General features: G+C 45.8%; 1 protein-coding gene across 16 annotated transcripts in view; it reads left to right on the top strand.

The window, feature by feature from the left end:
- Positions 1 to 24,927, top strand: part of LOC129187574 (titin-like) — a 172,621-nt gene that overhangs the window by 95,064 nt on the left and 52,630 nt on the right. For 13 of the 16 annotated variants that reach the window (XM_054787058.1, XM_054787067.1, XM_054787053.1 and 10 more), the window contains 46 exons: positions 94 to 290; positions 527 to 835; positions 916 to 1,194; positions 1,331 to 1,630; positions 1,710 to 2,012; positions 2,101 to 2,559; positions 2,683 to 2,985; positions 3,097 to 3,396; positions 3,588 to 3,706; positions 3,829 to 4,006; positions 4,091 to 4,375; positions 4,529 to 4,822; positions 4,914 to 5,213; positions 5,300 to 5,481; positions 5,744 to 5,873; positions 5,946 to 6,136; positions 7,227 to 7,656; positions 9,632 to 9,937; positions 10,017 to 10,198; positions 10,346 to 10,475; positions 10,573 to 10,724; positions 10,909 to 11,056; positions 11,139 to 11,304; positions 11,397 to 11,548; positions 11,679 to 11,975; positions 12,155 to 12,454; positions 12,532 to 12,846; positions 12,932 to 13,080; positions 13,289 to 13,439; positions 13,532 to 13,813; positions 13,909 to 14,211; positions 14,288 to 14,590; positions 14,659 to 14,940; positions 15,234 to 15,421; positions 15,516 to 15,627; positions 15,791 to 16,093; positions 16,168 to 16,476; positions 16,799 to 17,080; positions 17,167 to 17,466; positions 19,587 to 19,880; positions 19,964 to 22,933; positions 23,015 to 23,335; positions 23,414 to 23,698; positions 23,814 to 24,119; positions 24,234 to 24,397; positions 24,564 to 24,801. In XM_054787058.1, coding sequence (XP_054643033.1) covers positions 94 to 290; positions 527 to 835; positions 916 to 1,194; positions 1,331 to 1,630; positions 1,710 to 2,012; positions 2,101 to 2,559; positions 2,683 to 2,985; positions 3,097 to 3,396; positions 3,588 to 3,706; positions 3,829 to 4,006; positions 4,091 to 4,375; positions 4,529 to 4,822; positions 4,914 to 5,213; positions 5,300 to 5,481; positions 5,744 to 5,873; positions 5,946 to 6,136; positions 7,227 to 7,656; positions 9,632 to 9,937; positions 10,017 to 10,198; positions 10,346 to 10,475; positions 10,573 to 10,724; positions 10,909 to 11,056; positions 11,139 to 11,304; positions 11,397 to 11,548; positions 11,679 to 11,975; positions 12,155 to 12,454; positions 12,532 to 12,846; positions 12,932 to 13,080; positions 13,289 to 13,439; positions 13,532 to 13,813; positions 13,909 to 14,211; positions 14,288 to 14,590; positions 14,659 to 14,940; positions 15,234 to 15,421; positions 15,516 to 15,627; positions 15,791 to 16,093; positions 16,168 to 16,476; positions 16,799 to 17,080; positions 17,167 to 17,466; positions 19,587 to 19,880; positions 19,964 to 22,933; positions 23,015 to 23,335; positions 23,414 to 23,698; positions 23,814 to 24,119; positions 24,234 to 24,397; positions 24,564 to 24,801 — 14,249 coding nt within the window. The remainder of the gene's footprint in view (positions 1 to 93; positions 291 to 526; positions 836 to 915; positions 1,195 to 1,330; positions 1,631 to 1,709; positions 2,013 to 2,100; positions 2,560 to 2,682; positions 2,986 to 3,096; positions 3,397 to 3,587; positions 3,707 to 3,828; positions 4,007 to 4,090; positions 4,376 to 4,528; positions 4,823 to 4,913; positions 5,214 to 5,299; positions 5,482 to 5,743; positions 5,874 to 5,945; positions 6,137 to 7,226; positions 7,657 to 9,631; positions 9,938 to 10,016; positions 10,199 to 10,345; positions 10,476 to 10,572; positions 10,725 to 10,908; positions 11,057 to 11,138; positions 11,305 to 11,396; positions 11,549 to 11,678; positions 11,976 to 12,154; positions 12,455 to 12,531; positions 12,847 to 12,931; positions 13,081 to 13,288; positions 13,440 to 13,531; positions 13,814 to 13,908; positions 14,212 to 14,287; positions 14,591 to 14,658; positions 14,941 to 15,233; positions 15,422 to 15,515; positions 15,628 to 15,790; positions 16,094 to 16,167; positions 16,477 to 16,798; positions 17,081 to 17,166; positions 17,467 to 19,586; positions 19,881 to 19,963; positions 22,934 to 23,014; positions 23,336 to 23,413; positions 23,699 to 23,813; positions 24,120 to 24,233; positions 24,398 to 24,563; positions 24,802 to 24,927) is intronic. The other 3 variants (XM_054787066.1, XM_054787063.1, XM_054787055.1) reach the window with 1 other exon arrangement.

Here is a 24,927-nt window from a genome sequence, read left to right as displayed (position 1 = left end):
GATAGGCAAAAAATAAATTATATCAGTGAAAGAAATTCTATCAAAAATATGTTATGTTGTAAACCGTAAATTTATCAAATGTGTCGCCCTCAGGTACGTGATAGAGAAGAAGGAGAAACTGGGAACTCGTTGGTTGAAGTGCTGCAAGACTCCAGACAGGCAAACACTGTTCAAGGTGACTGATGTGGACGAGGGCTCAGAGGTGCAGTTCCAAGTACGGGCGGAGAATGAGGCGGGAGTAGGAGATCCAAGTGAACCCACTGAGATCCTTACCATCGAGGATTTAACGAGTATGTCACAATTGAATTAAAAGTAAATAGTTAGACATCACAATCCAGCATCGACTTCTGCAGATCCCTACCTCCTTACCTGCAATATTTAAAGTTGTTACAGTGTTATATTGTCTACTTGCTGCTCTGTGTGCCTTTAATTGCCTCCCCAGGGACAAATAAAGTTGTTTTCATTGATTTGAATCAACAAAAGAATCCATGAGACAAAATATATTCTATACGGCCTTTCTCTTCAGGTGCACCGTCTCCTCCCTTGGAAGTGGCTGTCCCTGATAGCAGCAGGGAGCACATCAATGTATCGTGGAAGCTGCCAGCCAAGGACGGCGGCGCTCCAATCATTGGCTACCATGTGGAGGTGGCTGAGGCTCGTCCGGAGCTGAAGTGGCTCAGGGTCAACAGCAGACCAATCAAAGAGCTTAAGTTCAAGATTGAAGACGGAATCAAACCAGAGAAGAAGTATGTCATCAGGGTTCGTGCCATTAACGCAATTGGCGTCAGCGACCCCTCTGAGATCTCTGACAAGGTGTCTACAAAGGATCCAGACTGTAAGTGTTAATTAAGACTTTCAGTAGGGAGTGTATGGATATAACTCAATTTATTGCTCACCTGATCATGTGATCTCAAGGTGCTCCAACAATGGAGCTGGACACACAGGATGTGGTGGTCATCGAGGGGCAGAAGCTGCACCTCAATGTTCCCTATAAGGGCATCCCGACACCACAGATGGTATGGCAGAAGGACACGGTGGAATGCAAGAAAGATGAGCGGCTCTCCATGACAGTGGAGATGAACAGTGCTCACCTGGAGCTGCTCAGATGCACACGTTCTGACACTGGCGTCTATAATGTAATCTTGGAAAACAGTCTTGGCACTGCCAGTGGGCTCATCAATGTCAAAGTCATTGGTATGTTGTTGTATGTTTCAGTTCTGACGGCATTCAGGTTTTTACATTTACGTCAACTTTTTTTCTGTTTGAAAAGCATGTGTTTCACCATAAAGATAATTCTGATGTGTGTCCGCCTCTTAATGATTGCCTGTAGGGCTCCCTGGTCAGTGCAAAGACATCAGCTCCAGTGATGTCACAAAGAACTCCTGCAAGATCAGCTGGGAAGCCCCAGAGGATGATGGCGGGACACCTGTTCTTAGTTACACACTGGAGCGCCGTGAAGCCTCCAAGAAGACCTACATGCCTGTCATGTCGGGAGACAATGTTCTATGCTGTATGGTCAAAGACTTGTATGTCAACTGCGAGTACTACTTCCGGGTCAAGGCTGTCAACAAGGTGGGTGCTGGAGCATATCTGGAGCTGCAAAACCCCGTCATCACAGAGGAGGTCAAGCGTAAGTTAACCTCCAGTTGGTTTACTTTGATATATGATGGCTGTAAAGTGTATAAACTAAAGAACCATCTGCTTCACAGAGAAACCAGACCCACCTATCCAAGTGGAGGCTCATGACCCAACATCCAAATCAATCACCATCACCTGGAAAGCTCCCGATTGCGATGGTGGCTGCCCCATTCAAGGTTACATCGTGGAGAAGATGGAGAAGGACGGTGACCGATATGAGAGGGTTACCCCAAGCTTGGTCCCTGGTTTCTCCCATGTGGTGACAGGTCTGAAGGAGGACACTGAATACCAGTTCAGGGTTCGAGCTGAGAACGCTGCTGGAGTCAGTGAGCCATCTCGAAGCACACAGCTCATCAAGGCTGCCGACCCAGTTGGTATGAATGAAAATCTCAAAGAGAACTTTTTCTTTATGTATGTGTTTATGAATGTTTATACAGGTTTTTTTTCTGTTTTTTTTTTCAGAAAAACCTACAGTCACCCTGCATGCCCACGTGCAGTCTGGTTTGTGCATTAAGAAGGGGGAAGAGATCCGCATTGATGCAAACATCTCAGGTTCGCCTTACCCCAAAGTCACCTGGTTGAGGAACAATGAGGATGTCACCAAAGAGCCTACCAAGACTGTTGTCCCACTAGTTAAGAGGAAGAAGACCAAGAGCAAGGTTGGTTTTGTGAGAATAAAATTACTACATTGCGACTTGTGCAGGTTATTCAGGCTTTGTTTTTTTTTGTATCTCCAGGTTCCTGAACCCAAGGAAGAGTTTGTGACGCCGCTGCGTGAGCGCCTCGGTTTGGACCAGACTAAGAAGGGTCACTCAGCACTAATGATCCGAGAGGCTGTCAGAGCAGACCACGGCAACTTCACCATCCAGGTGGAGAACACTCATGGCATTGCCACCGCCACTTGTGTTGTTAATGTCCTTGGTAAGTTTTACCTTCATACCGACACAGAGGTTTTGGTTTTCAGGTCAAAATTCACAGGCTAAAACAAACCATTTTTGGGAATACTTGTGTTACCCGTGGTGACCAAAATCTTTTGTGCTACAGACAAACCTGGCCCGCCTACCAACTTCACCTTTGATGAAATCAGGAACATCTCAGTGGTGTGTAACTGGGAGCCTCCTGAAGATGATGGTGGCAGTGAGATCCTGAACTATATACTTGAGAAAAAAGATAACAAGAGCGATGACATTGGCTGGATCACCATCACCTCCACCCTGAAGGGTACCAGCTTCCCCGTCACCAAGCTGATTGAAGGGAAAGAATACATCTTCAGAGTTACAGCGGAGAACAAATTTGGATGTGGACCATCATTCATCTCTGAACCCTTGGTTGCCAAGAACCAATTTGGTAAGACCATAAAATTGAATACTTTGTTTTTGTGGTGGGGTTGGTGGGGTGTAGTGGGGGTGCGCAATTGATTTTAGAGGATTTTTAATCAGACTGAGGCTTTCTCATCAGATCCTCCTGATGCTCCAAACACCCCAAGAGTTCATGAAGTGACAGCGAGCTCCGCCCACATCTCCTGGCACGAGCCAAAGGACAACGGGAGTCCAATTCTAGGCTACTGGATTGAGAGGAAGGAGGTGAACAGCAAACACTGGACTCGTGTCAACCGTGCTCTCCTCAACTCTCTGGAGGTGAAGGCGACTGGCCTTATGGAGGGACTCAGCTACATCTTCAGGGTGTGTGCCGAGAACCTGGCAGGGCCCGGACCTTTCAGTGAGCCCACGGACCGCATTGTTGCCATGGACGCCATCTGTAAGTAACCCAAAAGATGGAAATATCAGCCACAAGCAACTGATAACTGTTTTGGACTTTGTCGTGGATTGTTCATTTTTCCTTTTTCCTAAGCATGAAATAAAATGTTTTGTTTCATGGGGAGTGATAGTTATTCCATATCCTGAGAAAATATTCTACTCCAACCACTCCACTTCTCCCCAAATCCTCAGTACCTCCTGGACCACCCACACCATGGATTGTGGACACTGGAAAAGACTCAGTCATTGTGGCGTGGAAGCCACCTTTGTACAACGGAGGAGGGGACATCCTGGGATACCATGTTGAGAAGGTACTAATGTGGGATGTGCCCCCCGGTAATGTTTTTCACACAGCTGCTAAATGGCAGACTCCCACCTATTTTCAGTGACAATCAACACATTAGCACATGGCTGAATCCTCTTACTTTAACAGGTGGTGGCTGGGGAAAAGAACTGGACTCGCAGCACAGAGTTCAGGTGTAAGGAGCTGACATACACAGTCACAGCTCTGGCGGAAGGAACCGATTACTACATCCGAGTCATTGCCGTCAACGAAGCAGGTCCCGGAGCTCCTGGAGTGACAGAACCCGTCACCGTCAAAGAGCCGCAAGGTACAATCACAAAGCACAGTTTATGTATACTGCTGGAAATTCTTTCGGTTGTAAAAATGTAATTTCTTACTTTCTGGCCTTCAGAACCTCCTGCGGTTGATTTTGACCTCTCTGTGAAGAAAGGTGTGATCATCAAGGCTGGAGAGTCCCTGCGGCTTCCCGCTGTGGTCATTGGCCGGCCCCAGCCTGAGGTCAAATGGGCCAAAGATGATGTTGAAATAGACCAAGAGAGGATGATAGTGGAGACAGATGGCAAGAACAGCAGTCTCTTCATCAAGAAGGCAGTGAGGGCGGATCATGGAAAGTACCAGATTTCTGGTACCAACAGCAGCGGGACTAAGACCGCCGAAACCAGAGTGGACGTCATGGGTCAGTGTCGGCCAGTTTTAAGACATACAACATTGATTTGACGAGACGTATTTTAGGAAAGCGGTGGTCATTTTTGACATGTTCACTCCTACTGGATGTCTTGTCATCATTTACATATGTTCTTTTCAATTACCTTCTACTGCGTGCCTGCAGATGTCCCAGGGCCTGTGATTGACTTAAGGACTGTGACGGTGACCAAGAAGAACATCACTCTCACTTGGTCCGATCCTCTGGACAACGGTGGCAGTGACATCTTTGGCTACGAGGTTCTGAGGAAGGATGCCAAGATGAAGCTCTTCCGCCAGCCCATTGAGGTGGCGTCCTGCAAGTGTGACATCCAGGGGCTGTTGGCTGGCGAGGAATACGATTTCAGGGTCATTGCCCGAAACAAGTATGGAGATGGCACTCCAGCGGATCTTGGGCCCATCCTAGCTGAGGATCCCAAAGGTGCACCACTTTGCCCCTTTGAGGCTACTGAAATGGCTTGCAACAATTCTATGCTGATTAAAGGAACTTATCCTTTGACATTTCCCTGCAGGTACACCATCAGCTCCTGAGAAGCTGCATTACACTGACAGAAGCAAGAACACCATCACACTGGCCTGGCAGCCACCACGCAGCGATGGTGGTAGTCCTATCATAGGCTACTACGTCGAGAAGATGAGATCTGACAGCACTGAGTTTGACGTGGCTAACCGCAAGATCTTTACCAAGTGCTGTGGTACAATTGAGAACTTGTCAGAGAACCAGGAGTACCAGTTCCGCGTCAAAGCTGTAAATGACGTTGGTGATGGCGCTCCCTCCAAGCCAATCACAGCCAAGATTCAGGATGATGAAAGTATGACATCAGTGAATTTGTAACACGTTTGATAATAACAAAAAACTAATGCAATGATTTAAAAGTGTCACCTTATGATTTCACAGTTCCACCAGTTATTACAATGCTGAATTTCTTCAAGCGTAACGCTATCATTGTGAAGAAGGGCTCTGCCATTGACATTCCAGCTGAGGTAAAGGGACTACCTCTTCCAACGCTAACGTGGCTGAAGGATGATGAGGTGATAGACAAACCCAATGAAGAAAAGATGACAATGGAAACAGAGGAGGTGATTCATTTGTTATTAAAATCCAATGTCTTGCGATTTGCTCCACTGTGCACATCTTTTTGATTCATTGTAGGATGTCATCGATATTCATGTGGCATGACAGTGGACATATTGTTAGCATGTCTAGCTTGTACTTGACCTTGAACAGGATAATCTGTAGAAAATGAATGAATGAATGATATTCATTTTTCCCCATGGAATGTGAATTTGGTGACACTCGAGCTAGCTTAGCCACAATTTTGACAATTTTGACAATTACCAGGTGAATCGTACCACACTGAAGACAAAGCTTTCCATGCCAGAAGCCATCAGACAGGACAAAGGCAATTACAAGCTGCTAGCTGAAAACTGTTATGGCAAATCTCAGCACATTATCCACGTGGAGATCCTGGGTAAGAACATGATCAGAAGCATACAGTTCGCTGCAGTGTGAGTTGTCTAAGCTGAGCTCCTCTCGCCTGCAGACCGCCCTCTTCCACCGAGGAATATCGTTGTCTCTGACATCAAGGTGGATTCGTGCTACCTGACCTGGGATGCCCCGGAAGACAATGGCGGCAGTGAGCTCACTAACTATGTAGTTGAACGCAGAGATGCCAGCAAGAAGAAATCCGACTTTGAGGCACTGACCTCCAACCTCATTGATCGGCGATATGGGGTAAACTGAACTGCATGCATGAATACTGATGCTGCCATACAGTCGTCCCTCGCTACTTCACGATTCAAACATCACACCTCACTCTATCGCGTTTAAAAAAAAACAATTAATAAGTCATTGTTGTTTCGTGGTTGACTATGGCTTGTTGTTGGTCAAAAATATTGAAAGACAAGTTTGTTTGTTTTTTACTAATAATAGGCCAATAGGCCACAATACTACATAATATTGAAGGGCAAGTTATATGTACTGTAGTATTGTGGTCACTAAACTTACTGACATTATAAAATTTCCTCCTAAACTGGGCCCTCCTTATATTTTGATCTTTTATTATTAGCTGAGTATTTGAGCATAGCTAACGTTTGTTATTAAAAAAGGTTATATCTCACTTTTTGTGTATTTCAAAAAGAGAATGGCCTACTTTATTTTAAAGGCTATTTTTAGATAAGATTTTTTTGTATGTGCATCTTGCACGAAGCTTTAAAATTTCAAAAAGCTTCCTGATTAGTATTTATTTGAATAAAATCATATCATGCATATATGGTTTTGATTTTGTCTAAACTCACTTTGTGAGAATGCAGGAAGTGAACAACATGTACTGTACTAGATGTAGAATGGATGGGGGGTAGGATTAAATAAGCTTTGCTTCTTCCTACTCCTTTTGGACATGTGGAACAGTGAAAAAATAATTCATGTTCAAATAAACTAAACCAAACCAAACCAAACAAACTTTGTTTAAAAAATATCAGGATATAAATCATTTATCGATATTCATCATAAATATATTGGATATTTTGGTCCATATCGCTCAGCGCTACAAGGAATAATAGGAGTGTAAAGGTGGCTATATGGGTGTTATTTCATGTCTACGGGGCTCTAATAATGCTAACCATATTTAGAAAGTCATAAACAAGTTTTCTATGCTCTAACTATGAAAATATTCCATTTATTATTATCACATTGTATCGTACTTTGCAGAAATTTACTTATCGCGGTTGGGTCTGGAACCAATTAATCGGCATTAGCGAGGGCGCCTGCAATGTGATTATTTTCTATTGTACAAACACTTGTGGTCTTTCATCTGCCCGTTCAGGTCTACAAACTGGATATGAATGGATCCTACCAGTTCAGAATCAAGGCAGAGAACAAGTATGGTGTCAGTGATGGTTGTGACTCGGAAAAAGTACAACTAAGTGATCCATTTGGTCTCCCTGGACCACCACGCAACCCCAAGATCATTGCTGCCACATCAAACACGATGACTCTCACCTGGGATCCTCCGCTAGACAATGGTGGCTCCACCATTCAAGGCTACTGGCTGGAGAAAAGGGAACGTGGAGCAGTGTACTGGGGGCGTGTTAATCGTTGCTCCGTGACCAAACCAGCGGTGAAGGGTCTGCAGTACACAGTTCTTAAGCTCATTGAAGGAAAAGAGTACCAGTTCAGGGTGGCGGCAAGCAATGCTGCAGGAGTTGGACCACCTAGCGAGTCTACAGAGTGCCGCTTTGCTGTGGATCCATGCAGTGAGTCTTGACGTTTGCATGTTCTGAACAAACTGAAGCTCCCAAGCTGTTTTGCCAACTTCAACTTAGAATGTAAGGCAAGGCAAGTTTATTTGAAGAGCCCAGCTTTGCAGCTGCACACAATTACAAGAAGGCAGGCTCTACAAAACATAAAAATAATCATGAATCAATCCAATTAAAAGCGATTGCAGATAAAATACTAATAGAGTTGTCATATGCACAGCTCAGTAGAGCTGCCTGTGAATATTTTCATTTATTCAGGTCATTATCCACTCAAGGCATTGAATGGATGGGAACTGGATTGTTCGGGTTGTCTTAAAAGACGTTTCACCTCTCATCCGAGCAGGTTTCATCAGTTCATGCTCAATGACTAGATGGGACAGCTCTAGTCTGAGGAGTTATTGCTGGATCCAAAGTATTTATCCTCCGAAGCAGGAGTCGCCAACACTAAGATCGCGATCGACCAGTCAATCTTTGGGACTTTACCTTCCCCAACAGGCATGCATTTTGACCACTGAACAACCCTGTACGCTCTACTGCATTGCAGGCATGCAACATGCAAGCCTGAGCCCACAACCCAGTCCCAAAAACCTGGCCAAAGGTACCAGGGCACATCACACCTGCTCGGGCAAGCAGGCAGAGTGCAGAGAATGACAGACAGGGAAAGAGGGAGCGAGTGGTGTGCATGTGCAGTAATTATTACGTGTTGAAGTGGATAATTACAAACATGCAAATGTTTTATTGAGCACAAAATACATTTATGTTTGCTTAAACATTTTTTTTCACTTAATGTTTAATTTCTGTGCTCAAAAGCTGCCTTTGCCATCTCAAAATTAAGGCACAAATGTAACTCCATTCACACGCGTGCACCTCCAAAAAAATCTGAGGTGTAGCGATGCGGTTCCTGAGGGTTGACCGTTGTAACGCATTGACCAGCCCCTCTCTCCTCAACCACCATTGCTTGCCCGCAACACTAAGCCAACAAGCCAAATAGAGTTGAGGTTTGCTCACACAGTCCATGCCATATGCCCGACTTCAATGAAGAGTAGTGGTGCCCAAAGTGTGGCCCAAGGGCCATCCTTGGCCCGTAACCTATTTGTCATCGCATCACTGCAAAAACAGAATAACATTTAAAAAAAAACACCAAAAATTGTAAAGTAGAGCAAAAGGCAAATTTGAGAAAAGGCTAAAATGTTGACACCAACAACCAATAATTACACAAAGCTTTGTATTTAAATTAGGGCTGTCAAAAATAGCACCTTAACAGTAGTAACTAATTTAATTCATTATGTTATGTTTTTGGTGTATTTAATGCATGTGCACCATGTCAAGCCACAACCCTCTGTTAGGACGGCAAACAGAAGCATAGTGTAGCGTCCCCACACATTGTCACAGAGTCTGACGCTCTTTCATAACTTCATTGTGATCTGAACACATCAACAGTAGTGCAATTCCATATCCTGTATGTATCTCCATCTCGCAAACATGTCTCTGGTCCTCCTCGGAACCTCATTGTTGTTAAAGTGTCATTCAAATTCTGTGTTACTTTTGAAGAGACTAGTGTTAGGCAGATAGATTATAAATTATATAGTAGGGCTGTCAAATGATTAAGCATTTTAATAAAATTACATTAATGAATCATGATTAACTCATTCAGTCCCAGCTATTTTTCAAAAGACATCCCTCTTAGTACCGGGCATTTTTGACAATTTTGACAGATTTTTCAAGGCACACAGAATATTGTGTTCTAGGGCTACAGTATATAAACATGGTACCCACCTTTGTACTTTTTTATGTTCTTTAGTAATCAGCAGTATAACATAGGTAAAAATATCTAAAACAATTATGCCACAACATGAAAAACACAAGAACCGAAGATTAATTTACAGTATTCTGGGCGCCCTATGTGGACTGAAACGGAAATTGGATTTGTTCCACTCAATGGAAATTTACCTTTGTCCTGTCTGATCCTCAGACCCTCCGAGCTCACCTGGATCCCCAGAGATTAAAGACAAGACCAAGAACAGCATCACACTCGCCTGGAGTCCCCCAGAAAAGGATGGTGGCAGTCCTGTCAAGGGTTATATCATCGAGGTCCATGAGGAAGGCTCTCCTGATTGGAGAAGGGTGACTCCTGCAGACAAGCTCTACCAATCTACTGAGATGACCATCCCTGACCTTAAGGAGGGCAAGAATTGCAGGTTCAGGATCTACGCTGTAAATGCTGCTGGTAACTCTGAGCCTGCCAAGACTGCTGATATCCTGGTTCAGGACATCTTGAGTAAGAATCTTGTGGCTTGTTTAAACACTTCTACTTGAAGTACAGGAGTAGTCTATTTGAGACTGTGTCTGTCCTCCAGTTGAGCCAACGGTGTCTCTGGATGTGAGCGCTCATGACCTGCTGAACTGCAGGGCTGGCACCACCATCAAGATCCCTGCCACCATCACCGGGCGTCCGGTGCCTAAAGTCACCTGGAACTTTGACGGACCAGCCGAGACTGAGAAGAAATATGAACTTCACACACTTCCCATTGACTCAGAGGTTAGACTTTGTTTACAAAATACCAATACTGCAGGCTTAGGTTATTTGCATGGTCTCCTGCAGAATGAACATTCACCAAAGAACATCAAAAGTCAGAGGCATTGCTCGGCTCTTTTTGAAAATTCAAAGCATAAAATTCATCACTAGATTCACTCCACTGACACGACATCCCTGGTCGTCATCCCCGAGAGCAAACTGAACCACAGCGGCCGCTATATCATCAATGTAGAGAACCCTGCTGGACACAAAGTGGTCAAAGTGAGAGTCAATGTGCTTGGTGCGTAAACTCTGACATTCAACGAATACTACTACATTTGTAGTTGTAAAAGTAACAATAACCTAAAATGCCATGCCATTGCTTTTTGGGTCTGTAGACCTACCAGGACCTCCTCGAGACCTGAAGGTGAGCGACATGACAAGAGGTACTTGCAGACTCACCTGGAAACCTCCGGAGAGTGACGGAGGAGAGAGGGTAAAGAGCTACTTTATTGAGAAGAAGACAGTGGAAGGGAAAGCCTGGACAAAGGTAAAGCCCATCTAATTATTGTTGTCACGTTTTATGTTAACTGAGAGGGTTGAGTGGTGAATTGTCTGTTTTTTTTTACTCTGAGAGGAAAAATGTTCATTGTTTTTAATAATCCAAAACAAATGAGGTGTCAAAAATTAACAGGACACAACACAGCCAATTTACCCTAATCTCTTCCACACAGGTGAATCCATCCTGTGCTTCGCAGTCTCTTGTGGTTCCAGACCTGATTGAAGGTCAGGATTACTTGTTCCGCATCCGTGCCGAGAATCGATTTGGCTTTGGGGTATACGTGGAGACCACTGAGGGAGCCAAAGCCAAAGATCCCATCCGTACGTGAGCAATACATCCAAGCTGCTGTAGAATTTTGGAGTTACAATTGAAGTTTCTTTATGTTGCTGGTGGTGTCTTTAGGTCCTCCAGATCCTCCAACCAGACTAAAGATCCAGAGCGTGAGAAAGGGCACAGTGAACCTCACATGGAAGGCTCCCAAAAATGACGGTGGCTCACCTGTCACACACTACAGTGTTGACTTACTCTGCTGGGATCCCAGTGGCACTCAGAAGGAGTCTTGGAGGAGGTAAACCTTCATCCGAAAGACCCAATCCAGCTGCCTGACTGTTATACTGTATCTAGAGTGAGCAGTTTTAAACTCTGCACTGCTGCCTACAGGTGTAACAGGAGAGACATTGACATTACAAGCTTTAAGGTGGAGGACCTGACCGAGGGAGATGAGTACGAGTTCAGAGTGGTTGCATACAATGAGGCCGGACCCAGCCGACCATCTTCCACTGCCGGGCCCATTCTCATTCAGGACCAAACCTGTAAGAACTTTAACTGGTAGAAAAGTTCATTTTTCCTGTTTATGTGAAGCTGAAGTTGAAGCTGACAAATACACAAATGTAATGTGTTAATGTTTAGTTTCTAATGTTTGACATTGCACTGCATCTCCAGGCGCTCCATCCATCCAACTGAAGGAGTTCATGGAGGCCGAGCAGGGTACTGATATCAGTATTGTGGCCAAGATACGTGGCTGTCCATTCCCCACACTCACCTGGTACAAGGCCCCACCCCACAAGTCCGATAATAAGGTGGAGGTCTGCTATGATGAACACGTCAACAAGATTGTGTCGGACGACAGCTGCACACTACTGATCCAGCAGGGGAAACGCCCCGACACTGGCCTCTACACACTGGTGGCCTCCAACAGCCTTGGCAAAGCATCCAAGGAAATGAGGCTCAACGTGCTTGGTATGTTCACAGACATCACCATCAGCCTAAACAGATTTATTTCATGCTTGAACTTTAAATGAGATGGAAACAATGAGAACACAACTGTTAAGTCAACCGTGAAGTTTTGTCATTCTGACAAATTTTCTAGCAGACAAATGTCCAAAGTACTGTGAGATTAAATGTTTTTGTTTTTACAGGCCGACCCGGTCCTCCCTCTGCTCCTATTAAGTTTGAAGAGATTGGTGCTGAGAGGATCACTCTATCCTGGCTGCCACCAAAGGATGATGGCGGCTCCAAAGTCACCAATTATGTCATCTGGAGGCGTGTGGCCAACAGAAAGACCTGGGTCCCTGTCACCAGCGAACCCAAAGAACGCGTGTGGACAGTTGAAAACCTGATGGAGGGACACGAGTATGTTTTCCGCATTATGGCCCAGAACAAGTATGGAGTTGGCGAACCACTAGACAGCGATCCAGAGGTTGCCAGAAACCTGTACAGTAAGTCCGTTTACGTTATCATTGTCACATGAGGTCAAATCAAAAACAGTGACAAAGAAACCATTCATTCCTTACAGCTGTTCCTGGGCAGTGTGAGAAACCAACCACATCCAGTGTCACACTGGACTCTATGACCGTGAATTGGGAGGAGCCTGAGGACGATGGCGGAACCCCAATCACTGGTTACTGGTTGGAGCGCAAGGAGACCACGGGTAAACGCTGGACCCGTGTCACTCGTGACCCCATCCGCCCCATGGGTCTGGGTGAATCGTTTACCGTGAGCGGACTCATTGAGGGCTCTGAGTATCTGTTCAGAGTTATTGCTATCAATGCTGCGGGACCTGGACTCCCCAGTTCCCCGAGTGACCCCATCTTTGCCAGAGACCCCATTTGTATGTGCTCCCAGACATCCTGTGTAATCATAAAACCAAGAAGTAGGTTTATCTTTCAAATAACCGTGCTATCTATTTTCTCTAGCTCCCCCCTCTCCTCCAATACCAAAGGTTTCAGATTGGACAAGGTCCACTGTGGACCTGGAATGGATTCCCCCACTGAAGGATGGAGGCTCCAAAATTATCGGCTACTGGGTGGAGTATAAGGAGGAGGGCACTGAGGCCTGGATTAAGGTGACAAAAAAAATACCTGCTCATACAAAATACAATGACACGTTTCTTTCATGCCTTGCAGTGTCAACAGAAGTGGTCCACTGCTCCTGGTGGATGGGTTAAATTTTGTTGTCTCATTCAATGTCACTTACATGTGATTGATATACAGTTTCTGCTGAGTCCAAATGTGTCTACTTGCAACATACAATCAGATATTTTTTTGTTTCAGGCAAAAGACACTGAACTCCGCGGTACCCGCTTTGTGATTGTCGGTCTGAAAACTGGTGCTCAGTACAGGTTCAAAGTCACGGCTTTCAACCTTGCGGGTAATAGTGAGCCAGGCGAAGTGCCTGAGGCACTCGAGGTCAACGACAGAATAAGTAGGTCCATCATAAAAGGTTTTAATATTATGTTAAATAGATAAATACATATTGTGTGTTTCCATACTGATTTATGGGACCTTTCCCATCAGTTGCTCCTGAGGTTGATTTGGATGCCTCAGTGAAGGAAAGAATGGTGGTCCATGCTGGCGGGGTGATCCGGATCATCGCTTATGTGTCAGGTCAGCCATCACCAGAAGTCACATGGAGCAGGGATGCAGCAGCATTGCCCCCAGAGGCCAAGGTGGAGACGACCGCCATTAGCTCATCTTTGGTCATTAAAGCATGTGCCAGAAGGCATCTTGGCATCTACACACTGACTGCCAAGAATGCTGGAGGGGAGAAGAAGAAAAACGTTTCAGTGGAAGTGCTCGGTGAGACATTCAGTAATTTTATATAATTTTAAATTTAAAAACATAGTTTGTAGAAAAACCTTTTGTCAGCAAATCAATTCCCTATTCCCCGACAGACGTTCCTGGACCTGTTGGCATCCCCTTGACGACCGAGAACCTGAGCAGTGATTCCTGCAAACTCAACTGGTACTTCCCAGAGAATGATGGCGGTTCGCCCATCAGCAACTATGTGATAGAAAAGCGTGAAGCAGAGCGAAAGGCCTGGACGTCGCTCTCATTCTCCGCCAGCAGACAGAATGCCGTGGCTACTGGCCTCATTTCAGGCAAGGCCTACTTCTTCAGAGTTGCCGCTGAGAATGTCATTGGCATCGGACCCTTCATGGAGACGGCGGCCGAGATCGTTATCAGGGAACCGTTAAGTAAGTGATAGAAATTTGCATGTCAGAAGGAACAAAGTCATGCAAGATATAACCTTATGGGTCTCTGCCTGTTCAGGTGTGCCCGACCGACCTGAAGAGATTGAGGTCACCAAAGTAACCAAAGATTTGATTAACATTACCTGGAAAGCTCCTAAGTTTGACGGTGGCTCTGAGATAATTATGTACATCCTGGAGGCTCGTATGATTGGCAAAGACAAGTTCACTCGACTGACAAAGGAGAAGCTGATGGAGAGAAAGTATACCTTTGACGGGCTGAGGGAGGGTGACACCTACGAGTTCCGGGTTATTGCTGTCAACGAGGTCGGACCGAGCAAGCCGTCTTTCTGCACCAAACCAATCACCTGCAGAGATGAACTAGGTAAGCCGCATATCTGTGAACAGTCCCAGTAGTCCATTCTGAGAACTTACTGACTTGGTTGGTTCCAGAGCCACCAACCATTGAGCTGGACTTCCGTGACAAGATCATAGTACGTGTTGGTGAGAGCTTCCAGCTGCAAGGTCGATACACTGGCAAACCCTCCCCTTCCATTGTGTGGTACCGAGACGATGAGGAGCTTAAAGCCGACAAACACGTCATGTTCAAGAACACGCTGACATCCATGTCACTGGGAGTGATGAAGGCGCAGCGCCAACACAGTGGCCGTTACATGGTGGTGGTGGAGAATAGTACCGGGTCCAGGAAGGGAGTCTGCAACGTCACAGTTGTCGGTACAAAGCTGAACCTTATCCTGACCGTCATATTTCCAACTGACATCTGCCAATAGCCATTTGTTTTTCAGAAACTAACAGGAATTGAAAAGCAATAATTCAAATGAGCTATAAAAACAAAGAATGGTAGGCTGGGCAAATTATTTTATGGCAGAGAGGAACACAAAATGATGTGAAAATCATTAGCAGATGCTACTTAAGTGATCATTCTGATGAGATGCAGCACATTTGGGGCTAAGTGAGGTTACTTGCAGTTGATTGTCGTGAATCAGCATGCTTCTGTTGTCACACAGACCGACCAACTCCTCCTGTGGGTCCAGTTGTCTTTGAGGAGGTACACCGTGAATACATGGTCATCTCTTGGAAACCTCCTCTGGACAGCGGCGGAGTTGAGGTCTCCAATTACATTATTGAGAAGAGAGACACAAATCGAGACATGTGGACCACTGTCACCTCAGCCACCACCAAGACGACATGCAAGGTTAGTCCATATGGATCTGCCATCATATGTTTTTGCATGTGTCCTGCAAGTTTGAGTGCAGGGACCCAAAGCCTGAACTGTTTGTTAATTTCAGATACCCAAACTGACAGAGGGCAGGGAGTATATTTTACGGATCTCTGCTGAGAACATGTACGGTATCAGCGACCCACTGGAGTCTGATGAGATGAGAGCCAAAGATCTCTTCAGTAATTTCTTCACACAAGCCAAGTTTTTCAAAAACACAATGCAAATCCCTTTAGCTAGCCTTTTTTTTAATGTAAAACAGATTGAAACAAGTGTCATGGAATATTTCAGTTTTAATCTCGTAGGTACAGAATAACGACTTTTTGGTCTGTGACCCTTCTCCAGGAGTCCCAGAGGCCCCTGAGATGCCAACTGTCAGAGAGGTGTATGCCACCAACGCTCTGGTGCTGTGGAACCGGCCCCGTGATGGAGGCAAGCCCATCACCAACTATATCTTGGAGAAGAAAGAGACGACTGCCAAGAGGTGGTCAAGGGCCACAAGAGAGCCCTTATATCCTGCTACTCAGTTTAGAGTCCAAGACTTGGTCGAGGGCTGCGAGTACGAATTCCGTGTGATGGCTGAAAATGAGCTGGGGACCGGAGATCCTAGTGTCCCTTCAAAGCCCATCCTTGCCAAAGACCCCATCGGTTAGGATGACTCAAACAAATAGTCATCATCATACTACAGTGATAAATTCATACACATAATTAATTCCTTACAGTGCGGCCCAGTCCTCCAGTGACCCCCGAGGCCTATGACAAGACAAAAGACTCAGTCAGTCTCAAGTGGAAGATGCCCCGCCATGATGGAAAAGGACGGATATTTGGCTATCTTGTGGAGTACCAGAAGCCGGGCTCGGTGGAGTGGTTCCAGGCTAATGAGCGCCCAGAGCAGTGCCCTGACCTGCACTACGTAGTGACAGGCCTGACTGACGGCCAGGAGTATGCTTTTCGGATCTACACTGTTAATGCAGCAGGAAAATCTGATCCAGCCTATGTTAAAGAGACCATCAAGGTCCATGATAGACTGGGTATGACTGATCACCTCTTTGTTTATTTAATAATTACAATTTCTTTTGATCAAATTAACTTTGAGGTTAGTTTTCTGTCAAGTAGTGTAAAAAAGGCTTGAAAAAACCTTCCAAAAATGTGTTAGGAGAATTCTTTGAATTGTTCACAGTTCTTAAAATTGTCAATGTAAGTGCTGTTAAGCGTTCAAATTTCTGTGCCAATCAATAATTAATAATCATCGTAGTTCCTAAATTATGTTGATAATAGTCTTGGCATGTGAGCGAGTGAAACACTAACTAGCATGTTCATGACTACTCAATTCATTCCTCCTTCCCTTCACAGAGGTGCCAGAGTTGCTGTTGGATGCCAACATGGCGCGTGACCATCTGGCCATGCTGGGTTCTGACATCACCTTGAGTGCTACCATCAAGGGTGTGCCGACACCCACCGTCAGCTGGAAAAAAAATGATGGCGAAATGCCACCTCACATTACTGTCGCCGTCACCTCCACTGGCAGTAAAGTCTTCATCCCTAAGTGTGTCCGCCCCGACTCCGGCAAATACACTCTCATGGTGGAAAATGCTGCTGGGAAAAAAATGGCGACTGTTGACGTTCTGGTTCTGAGTACGTTGTTTTCTTTCTTTACAGTGTTATGTTAAGTTTAAGCAACACTCCTTAAACTCAAATCTGATTCATTTTTTTTACATCAGACAAGCCAACGCCTCCAAGAGATCTGGTCATCTCTGAGGTGACCAGCGAGTCTGCCTACCTGACATGGAAAGCTCCAGAGGACAACGGTGGTGCCATTATCTCCCATTATGTTGTGGAGAAAAAGGATGTGGCTGCTGAGCAGTGGGTCCCAGTCTCTGCAGCCAATAAGAAGCTTAGTTTGATGGCCATGTATCTGATGGAAGGAATCCAATACCTGTTCAGAGTAGCAGCGGAAAACCAGTTTGGCAGGAGCGACTATGTGACAACAAAGACGCCCATCAAGGCTGTTGATCCTCTCTGTGAGTTACAGTCAAATGTATCATGCCTTCTACAGCTACTTTTGCTTACCGTATTTTCACGACCGTAAGGCGCACCGCATTAAAAGGCGCCGTCTCAGTTACAGGTAATATTTCTGTATTTAACACATACAGTATACAAGGCGCACTGTATTATTGGGCGCAGGTATGCATGCTAAAACAAACGGTGTCGCTCAGAAGTCGGTGAGGAAGCAACAAGGGTTTATTCCTTTAGACAGATTAAGAGCAGTCTCAGTCATGGTGCATAACTAAAAACATCACACAGCAACGAAAAAACAGACAAGACACTACCGCTATTTTTGCATAACTAACAACTATGTAGCTCAAACATGTAACTTTAAGAGCATTTGCACCAAAACACTACTGCAAAGCACGCTGGGGAACAGGAAGTTCCCCAGCGTACTTAGCCAGCGACAATACGCTAGCATACATGCTATTGTATGTTTTTAAAAGGCCAGCGGGAGCAAAACTGAGTTCAGTTGTACTTTAATGAAGTATTTAACAATGTACTCACGTTATTTTTGGTCAATCCTCATCCACAAATCCATCAAAGTCCTCATTTTATGTATCCCAAATGAACAGGGGGCAAGTTCTCCATCAACCATCAGGTTCCCTGTCGTCATTGTCAGAGTCAGTCTCGTTGCCGTGCAGCGCCTCAGAAATGATGCTGGCTTTTGCGAAAGCTTGAACAACAGTGCATCAGACACATTAGCCCAAGCATCCACAATCCATTCACAAAATTGTGGCGTAACTCGCACGGTGCTCCCTCCCAGTCTCATTGAAGCTGTGTTCGCTAGCTGTCATCCATCGCTCCCACGCCACTCGCAACTTCACTTTAAACGCCGTGTTTATATCCATTCACAAATTGTAGCACAATTCCGACGGCGCTGCCTCCCAGTCTTAGTGAAGCTGTGTTCGCTAGCTGTCATCCATCACTCCCACGCAGCCCTCAACTTCACTTTAAACGCCGGGTTTACACCGATGTCCAGCAGTTGGAGTTTCTTCGTCAAGCCTCCCGGAATGATGTCAAGCTCCAAGTTAATTTGCTGCACTTGGTATTTCACAGCGGCTGTGGTGACGCATGGGAAAAAAACATCTGGTCTCTTACTGTCTACGTCATTCAGCCACTCAGCCATTTTCTCCTCGTCCTTCCAACCCCTTTGATTGGTCCGGCTGGAAACTTTTCTTTAGGCAGCATCTTCCTCTTAAAAATCACCATAGGTAGCAGTTTCTGTCCATTACCATGGCAACCAAGCACAACAGTAAAAGCCAACCTATCATGCCCCGTTGTGTGTATCGCTACCGTGCTGGTCCCCTTGTCTGCAGTGTGGTTGTATTGTATTGTATGTACTTTATTTATCCCACAGCGGGGAAATTTACTTGTTACAGCAGCAAGCAAGCAAGACAAGTAAAGAGAACAGTAAAGTAAAGTAAAGTAAAGCATCGTGACTACAACATGGTTCAGGTGGTGCAGGTGTTGTAGAGCCTGACAGCGGTCGGTATGAAGGACCTGCGGAACCTCTCCTTCTTACACCGTGGGTGTAACAGTCATCGGGTTCAGTAACCCGATGTACATGGTTACATGTAACCATGTAACAGTCATGGTTCATCGGGATGTCGAAAGTGAGCGGCACGTCGTCCATGTTGGTGATGTAGTTGGGCTGGATTTGTTTGTCTGCAATGTTTTTATTGCAGTAGGAGCGGAAGGTGGCCACGGTAGTCCTTGCCCGGATGGATATATGGCGCCATTCCATAAAATATATCTGTATAACTATTGGGGCATGCCTTTAGCGTCCTCAGTCACGTCCACCTTTCTTCTACTGTATATAAGCAACGTGTCGGCAGGAGACACTCCCAGTCAGTCGAGAGGAGCGCTCATAAAAGTCACACAGCAACACTTACAGATTTTGGAACCCGGTACACACACAAGGCACGCCGCATTATAAGACGCCCTGCACATTTTGGACAAAATGTAAGACTTTTAAGTGCGCCTTATGGTCATGAAAATACAGTACTTGTTGTAATACTCTTCTTCTTGTCTATAATGTTCATACAATCAACAACATCACAATCAAGAGACTTAAAGTTGTGTTACATTTTAGATCCACCTGGCCCACCGAAGAACCTACACCACACTGATGCAGACAAGACAGAGGTGTGGTTAGAGTGGGAGTGGCCTGATCGCACTGGTGGAAGTGAAATTACTGGATTCATCATTGAGCACCAGGAAGAAAATCAAGCGGACTGGGTCACCTTTAAGACTGTCTGTGGTGACCGTGCACATGTCACAGCTCTGGAGGAAGGCAAGACCTACCGCTTCCGGGTAATGGCTCAGAATGCCATTGGTGTGAGCCGTCCTGACACCAGCGTCCCTGTCACCTGTCAGGAGAAGACATGTAAGATGTCGTTAGTGTAGACGATAAAAAAGCTATGGTTTCAGAGAGGCGATCCTCATGAAGATGCTTTTTTTCTCTTTCAGTACCACCCACTATTGAAGTTGATGTGAAGCTTATTGAGGGTATTGTTGTGAAGGCGGGAAGCAGTATTGTCCTGCCTGCCAAGATGACTGGAATTCCCATGCCCACCGCTAAGTGGATGACAGATGGCAAGGAAATCACATCTGAAGGCCACTATAACATTGAGTCCTCTGGAGCCACCACCATCCTCAGCATCCCAGACTGCAAGAGAGGAGACACTGGGGAGTACATCCTCACTGTGTCCAACCCTGCAGGCAGCAAGACTGTCGCTCTGCATGTCACTGTGCTTGACCTTCCAGGTGCACCCGTTGGTCCCATCAACATCTTAGAGGTTACCCCTGACCACATGATGATACAATGGAGGCCACCCAAAGATGATGGCGGTACACCCATCTCCAACTATGTGGTTGAAAAGAAAGATGTGAAGAAGCCATGGGAGCCCTGGTCAGTAGTGAGCTCTAGCGGTATCAGCACCAAAGCTAAGGTGTCACGCCTCGAGCAGGGTCGTGAGTACATTGTTTGTATCCGCGCAGAGAACAAGATAGGCATTGGTGCTGGGCTCGAGAGCCCTCCCACTATAGCCAAACATCTGTTCAACCCTCCTGGTCCACCAGGCCTCCCAGTGTGCTCCGATATCACAGAGAATGCTGTGACAGTGGAGTGGTCCCTGCCTGACTATGATGGAGGTAGTCCCATCAGCGGCTACGTGGTTGAACGCAGAGAAATGACAGGGAAGTGGATCCGTGTCAACAAAACCCCTGTACTGGACCTCAGATACAGAGTTTCGGGTCTATTTGAAGGCAACAGTTATGAGTTCAGAGTTTTTGCTGAGAACATTGCTGGTATCAGTGAGCCATCCCTCACCTCTGACCCCATCAGGGCCACCCGAGCTATCACTAAGCCAGGACCTCCGGGAAATCCTAAACTGAAGGACTGGAGTAAGTCCTATGCTGATATCTGCTGGACCAAGCCGACAAGAGATGGAGGCAGTCCTATCTTGGGCTATGTCGTTGAGATTCAAAAGTCCGGATCTGCTCAGTGGGACAGGATTAACAAAGAACTCATCAAGATGTGTGCCTACAGAGTTCCAGGCCTCATTGAAGGTATGGAATACAGGGTCCGCATCAGAGCTACAAACAAAGTTGGAGATAGTGAACCCCGGGAGTTGAGCGAAACCATCTTGGCAAAGGACATTCTGGTACCTCCAGAGGTTGTTGTTGATGTATCGTGCCGCGACTCTCTGACTGTCAGGGCGGGTCAGATCATCAATTTGATCACCAGAGTTAAGGGCAGACCTGACCCAGAGATCACATGGACCAAAGATGCTAGAGCCTTGTCTCGGGACAAGCGTACTGAGCTGAATAACAACTATCCTTTGTGTGAATTGGTCATCAACGATTCAGTCAGATCTGACTATGGCAAATACTCCATTCTTGCTAAGAACAGCAGCGGACAGGCACAAGCCACTATTATTGTCAATGTCCTTGACACACCTGGAGCTTGCCAGAATATAAAGGTGGCTTATGTTACCAAGAACTCTTGCATGGTTTCATGGGAGAACCCAGAGGACAATGGAGGCACAGAAATCACACAGTATATTATTGAGTGTCGTCAGCCAAGCCAGAGGGGATGGACAGTTGTGTCCAGTGATTGTACAAAGCGCCTGATGAAGGCCCCTCTTTCAGAGAGCTGTGAGTACTTTTTCCGTGTTAGTGCCGAAAACAAGATCGGTGTTGGTCCACCCATTGAGACCAAGACGGCTGTGCTGGCAGTTGACCCAATTGAGAAACCTGGTGAACCAATCGACTTCCATATTTCTGAGATTGGCAAAACCTTCTGCTTCCTCAAGTGGAAGAAACCTGACTACGATGGAGGCAGCCGGAACCTGGGTTACCATGTGGAGAAGAAGCCAAAAGAGGCTGAGGAGTGGGAGAGACTTCATAAGGGTGCAATCAAGGAGACTTACTTTATGGCTGACCGGTGCATTGAAAACCAGGTCTACCAGTTCAGAGTTCAGACGAAGAATGATGGAGGCGAAAGCAACTGGGTGACCACAGCTGAAGTTTTGGTTAAAGAGCAGGTTGTAGAACCAGAGATCAAAATCAAATTGGATGGAACCCTTGTTGTGAAAGCAGGAGACTCAATTCCTATTGAGTCAATAGTCAAGGGCAAACCTCAACCTGATGTCAAATGGACTAGGGATGATAGCACTGAGGAAATAAAAAAGAGCCCCAGGCTTCAGATCGAAACTGGTGCTGACTTCTCAAAGTTGCTGCTGACCTCTGCTCGGCGTACAGACAGTGGCAAATATGTGGTCAGTGCCTCGAACAGTGCAGGAACGTGCTCTGCACACGCTAAAGTCAATGTATTGGACAGACCTGGCCCTATTAGTGAGCTCAAAGTGTCTGGCATCACCATTGACAGGTGCCATTTGGCTTGGAACATACCAGAGGACGATGGCGGCTGTGAGATCTACAACTACATAATAGAGAAATGTGACACCAAGAGGGGTGTCTGGTCTGTTCACTCGAATGCTGTCATCACAAACAAGGCCAATGTCACTCGTCTTATTGAGGGAAATGAATATATCTTCAGAGTTCGTGCCGAGAATAAGATGGGTCCTGGCCCTGCAGTAGAGAGTGAGGCCATTCTAGCTGGCACCAAGTTTAATGTCCCAGGAGCCCCTGAAACACCAGAGGTCACCAAGAGTTCCAAGGAGGAGATGACAGTGCAATGGTCAGAGCCTGAGAAAGATGGTGGAAAGCCAATCACTGGTTACCTCTTAGAAAAGAAGGAGGAGCATGCTGTTAGGTGGTCCCCTGTTAACAAGGAGGCCATCCCTGGAACTCGCTTGACAGTAACAGGACTTCTACCTCTCCATGAATACCAGTACAGAGTGAAAGCTGTTAATGAAATTGGCATCGGCAGTGCAAGCAAACCCTCACGTGCTGTCCCTGCTAAGGATGCAATTGGTATGTCAAGTAGTGGTGGTAGTTTTGTTATTAATTGCGTGTTATGACTTCATTTTTACAGAGTGTCATGTTTTCCTCCAGAACCTCCTGCGCCACCCACCCACATGAAGGTCCTGGACAGCACCAAGTCAACTGTAACTCTTGGCTGGACCAAACCTTTATCAGATGGCGGAGCTCCCATCATTGGTTATGTTGTTGAGATGAGGGTGAAAGGAAGTGGCAAGAAGGGAGATGACAGTTGGAAACGCTGCAATGTGGCTGCTCAGCTTGTTGTTTGTGAGTTCACCGTCACAAGTCTGGATGAAAAACTTCTGTATGAATTTAGAGTGTCAGCTCAGAACCAGGTGGGAATGAGCCTGCCCTGTGACCTGGAGGCAGCTGTGAATCCCAAGGAAATACTTGGTGAGGACATAGGTGTTCTTAGTTACCAATGTTTATCATTTGATGTTTCATATTGAAAATCTGTTTTGTTTTTAACAGAGGCACCAGAGATTGACTTGGATGCCAACCTGAAACAGGGACTAACCGTGAGAGCTGGTTGTCCCATCAGACTGTGTGCTACTATCAGAGGAAGACCACCTCCCAAAGTCACTTGGAGGAGGATGGGCATTGATAACGTAGTCAGGAAGGGCCATGTCGACATCATCGACACCATGACTTTCTTGGTCATTCCTGATAGCACACGTGATGACTCTGGAAAATACTGTCTGACTGTGCAGAGTCCTGCTGGAGAAAAGGCTGTGTTTGTCACTGTTAAAGTTCTTGGTATGTCTTTCCTTCTGCTTGTCACAGCTTTATGATGTGATCAAGTAAAATTTGGATAGTTTATTTTTTGTTTTATTGGCCTTAAAAAGTTCTGTTGCATGTTTTTCCCTAACAGACACTCCAGGATCTGTGATTAATCTGGAGGCTAGTGACATCAAACAGACATCAGCAATGCTTTCTTGGAGCCCTCCAGAGAATGATGGTGGCAGGGAAATTACTCACTACGTCGTTGAGAAGCGTGAAATTGATCGGAAGACTTGGGCAGTGGTCAAGGCTGAAGTTGAGAAGGATAAGATTCCCTTCAAGGTCAGCGGCCTCATGCCAGGCACAGAGTACTACTTCAGAGTGACTGCTGTCAATGAGTATGGCTCAGGAGTTCCCAGGGTGTCACCCACTTCCTACCTTGCCTCTGATCCTGTCAGTAAGTATGACTTCTCTGTCATATAGTGATACGTGAGTACTGAGATCTGTCTGTGTTTTGCTGCTTCTTTCCATGTTTATTGGTAATAAGGGCAAATCCGATGTTTTTTCCCAGGCAAACCTGATCCTTGTGAGAAAATTGAAATTCTGGAGATCACCAAAAATAGCGCCACAGTTGGCTGGGTGAAGCCTACAAGGGATGGCGGAGCCAAGATTGATGGTTATGTAATTGAGTACATAGAAGTTAAGCCTCCTCCTGAGCCGCAAGCACTCACAGAGGTTTGTAGAGCAATCTTGCTGCATTTTAACTTTCAGTTGACCACTTATTACCTTACATTTAAAGGTTGTGTGCAGATCTTGCTATATTCATTTTTATACCACGGTGATTTGATTCACAATTTATGTGCCAAAGTCTGGATCTGGCATTCATATTTCTTAACTGCAGGTTGTAGATGGAGAAGATGCTCCTCCACCACTTCCACGGCCTCCCGTAGTGGAAGAAGATGGTGAGGAGCCAGAGAAGGAGGTGTGGAATGCCTACACGACTGTAAAGGGGTTGAGCATCAGCATCAGTGGCCTGAGAGAGGGCAAGAGGTACAGGTTCAGAGTGGCTGCCAAGAATATGATGGGCTTGAGCTTGTTCACGGAGACTCGGGAGCCGGTCGAGATCAAGGAACAGATGTGTAAGTTCCAATATCAGATCATTATGATGAATTAATAATCGAGGCTTGATAAAGATGCATCATAATCATTGTCAGCTCTCATGGAAATCATTCAAATCTAATGTTTCCTCATAACTCCCCTGTCTG

Source organism: Dunckerocampus dactyliophorus, chromosome 9, assembly GCF_027744805.1.
Source record: "Dunckerocampus dactyliophorus isolate RoL2022-P2 chromosome 9, RoL_Ddac_1.1, whole genome shotgun sequence".
In the NCBI taxonomy this organism is placed as follows: Eukaryota; Metazoa; Chordata; class Actinopteri; order Syngnathiformes; family Syngnathidae; genus Dunckerocampus; species Dunckerocampus dactyliophorus.
This window is presented reverse-complemented; position numbering and strand designations above follow the sequence as displayed.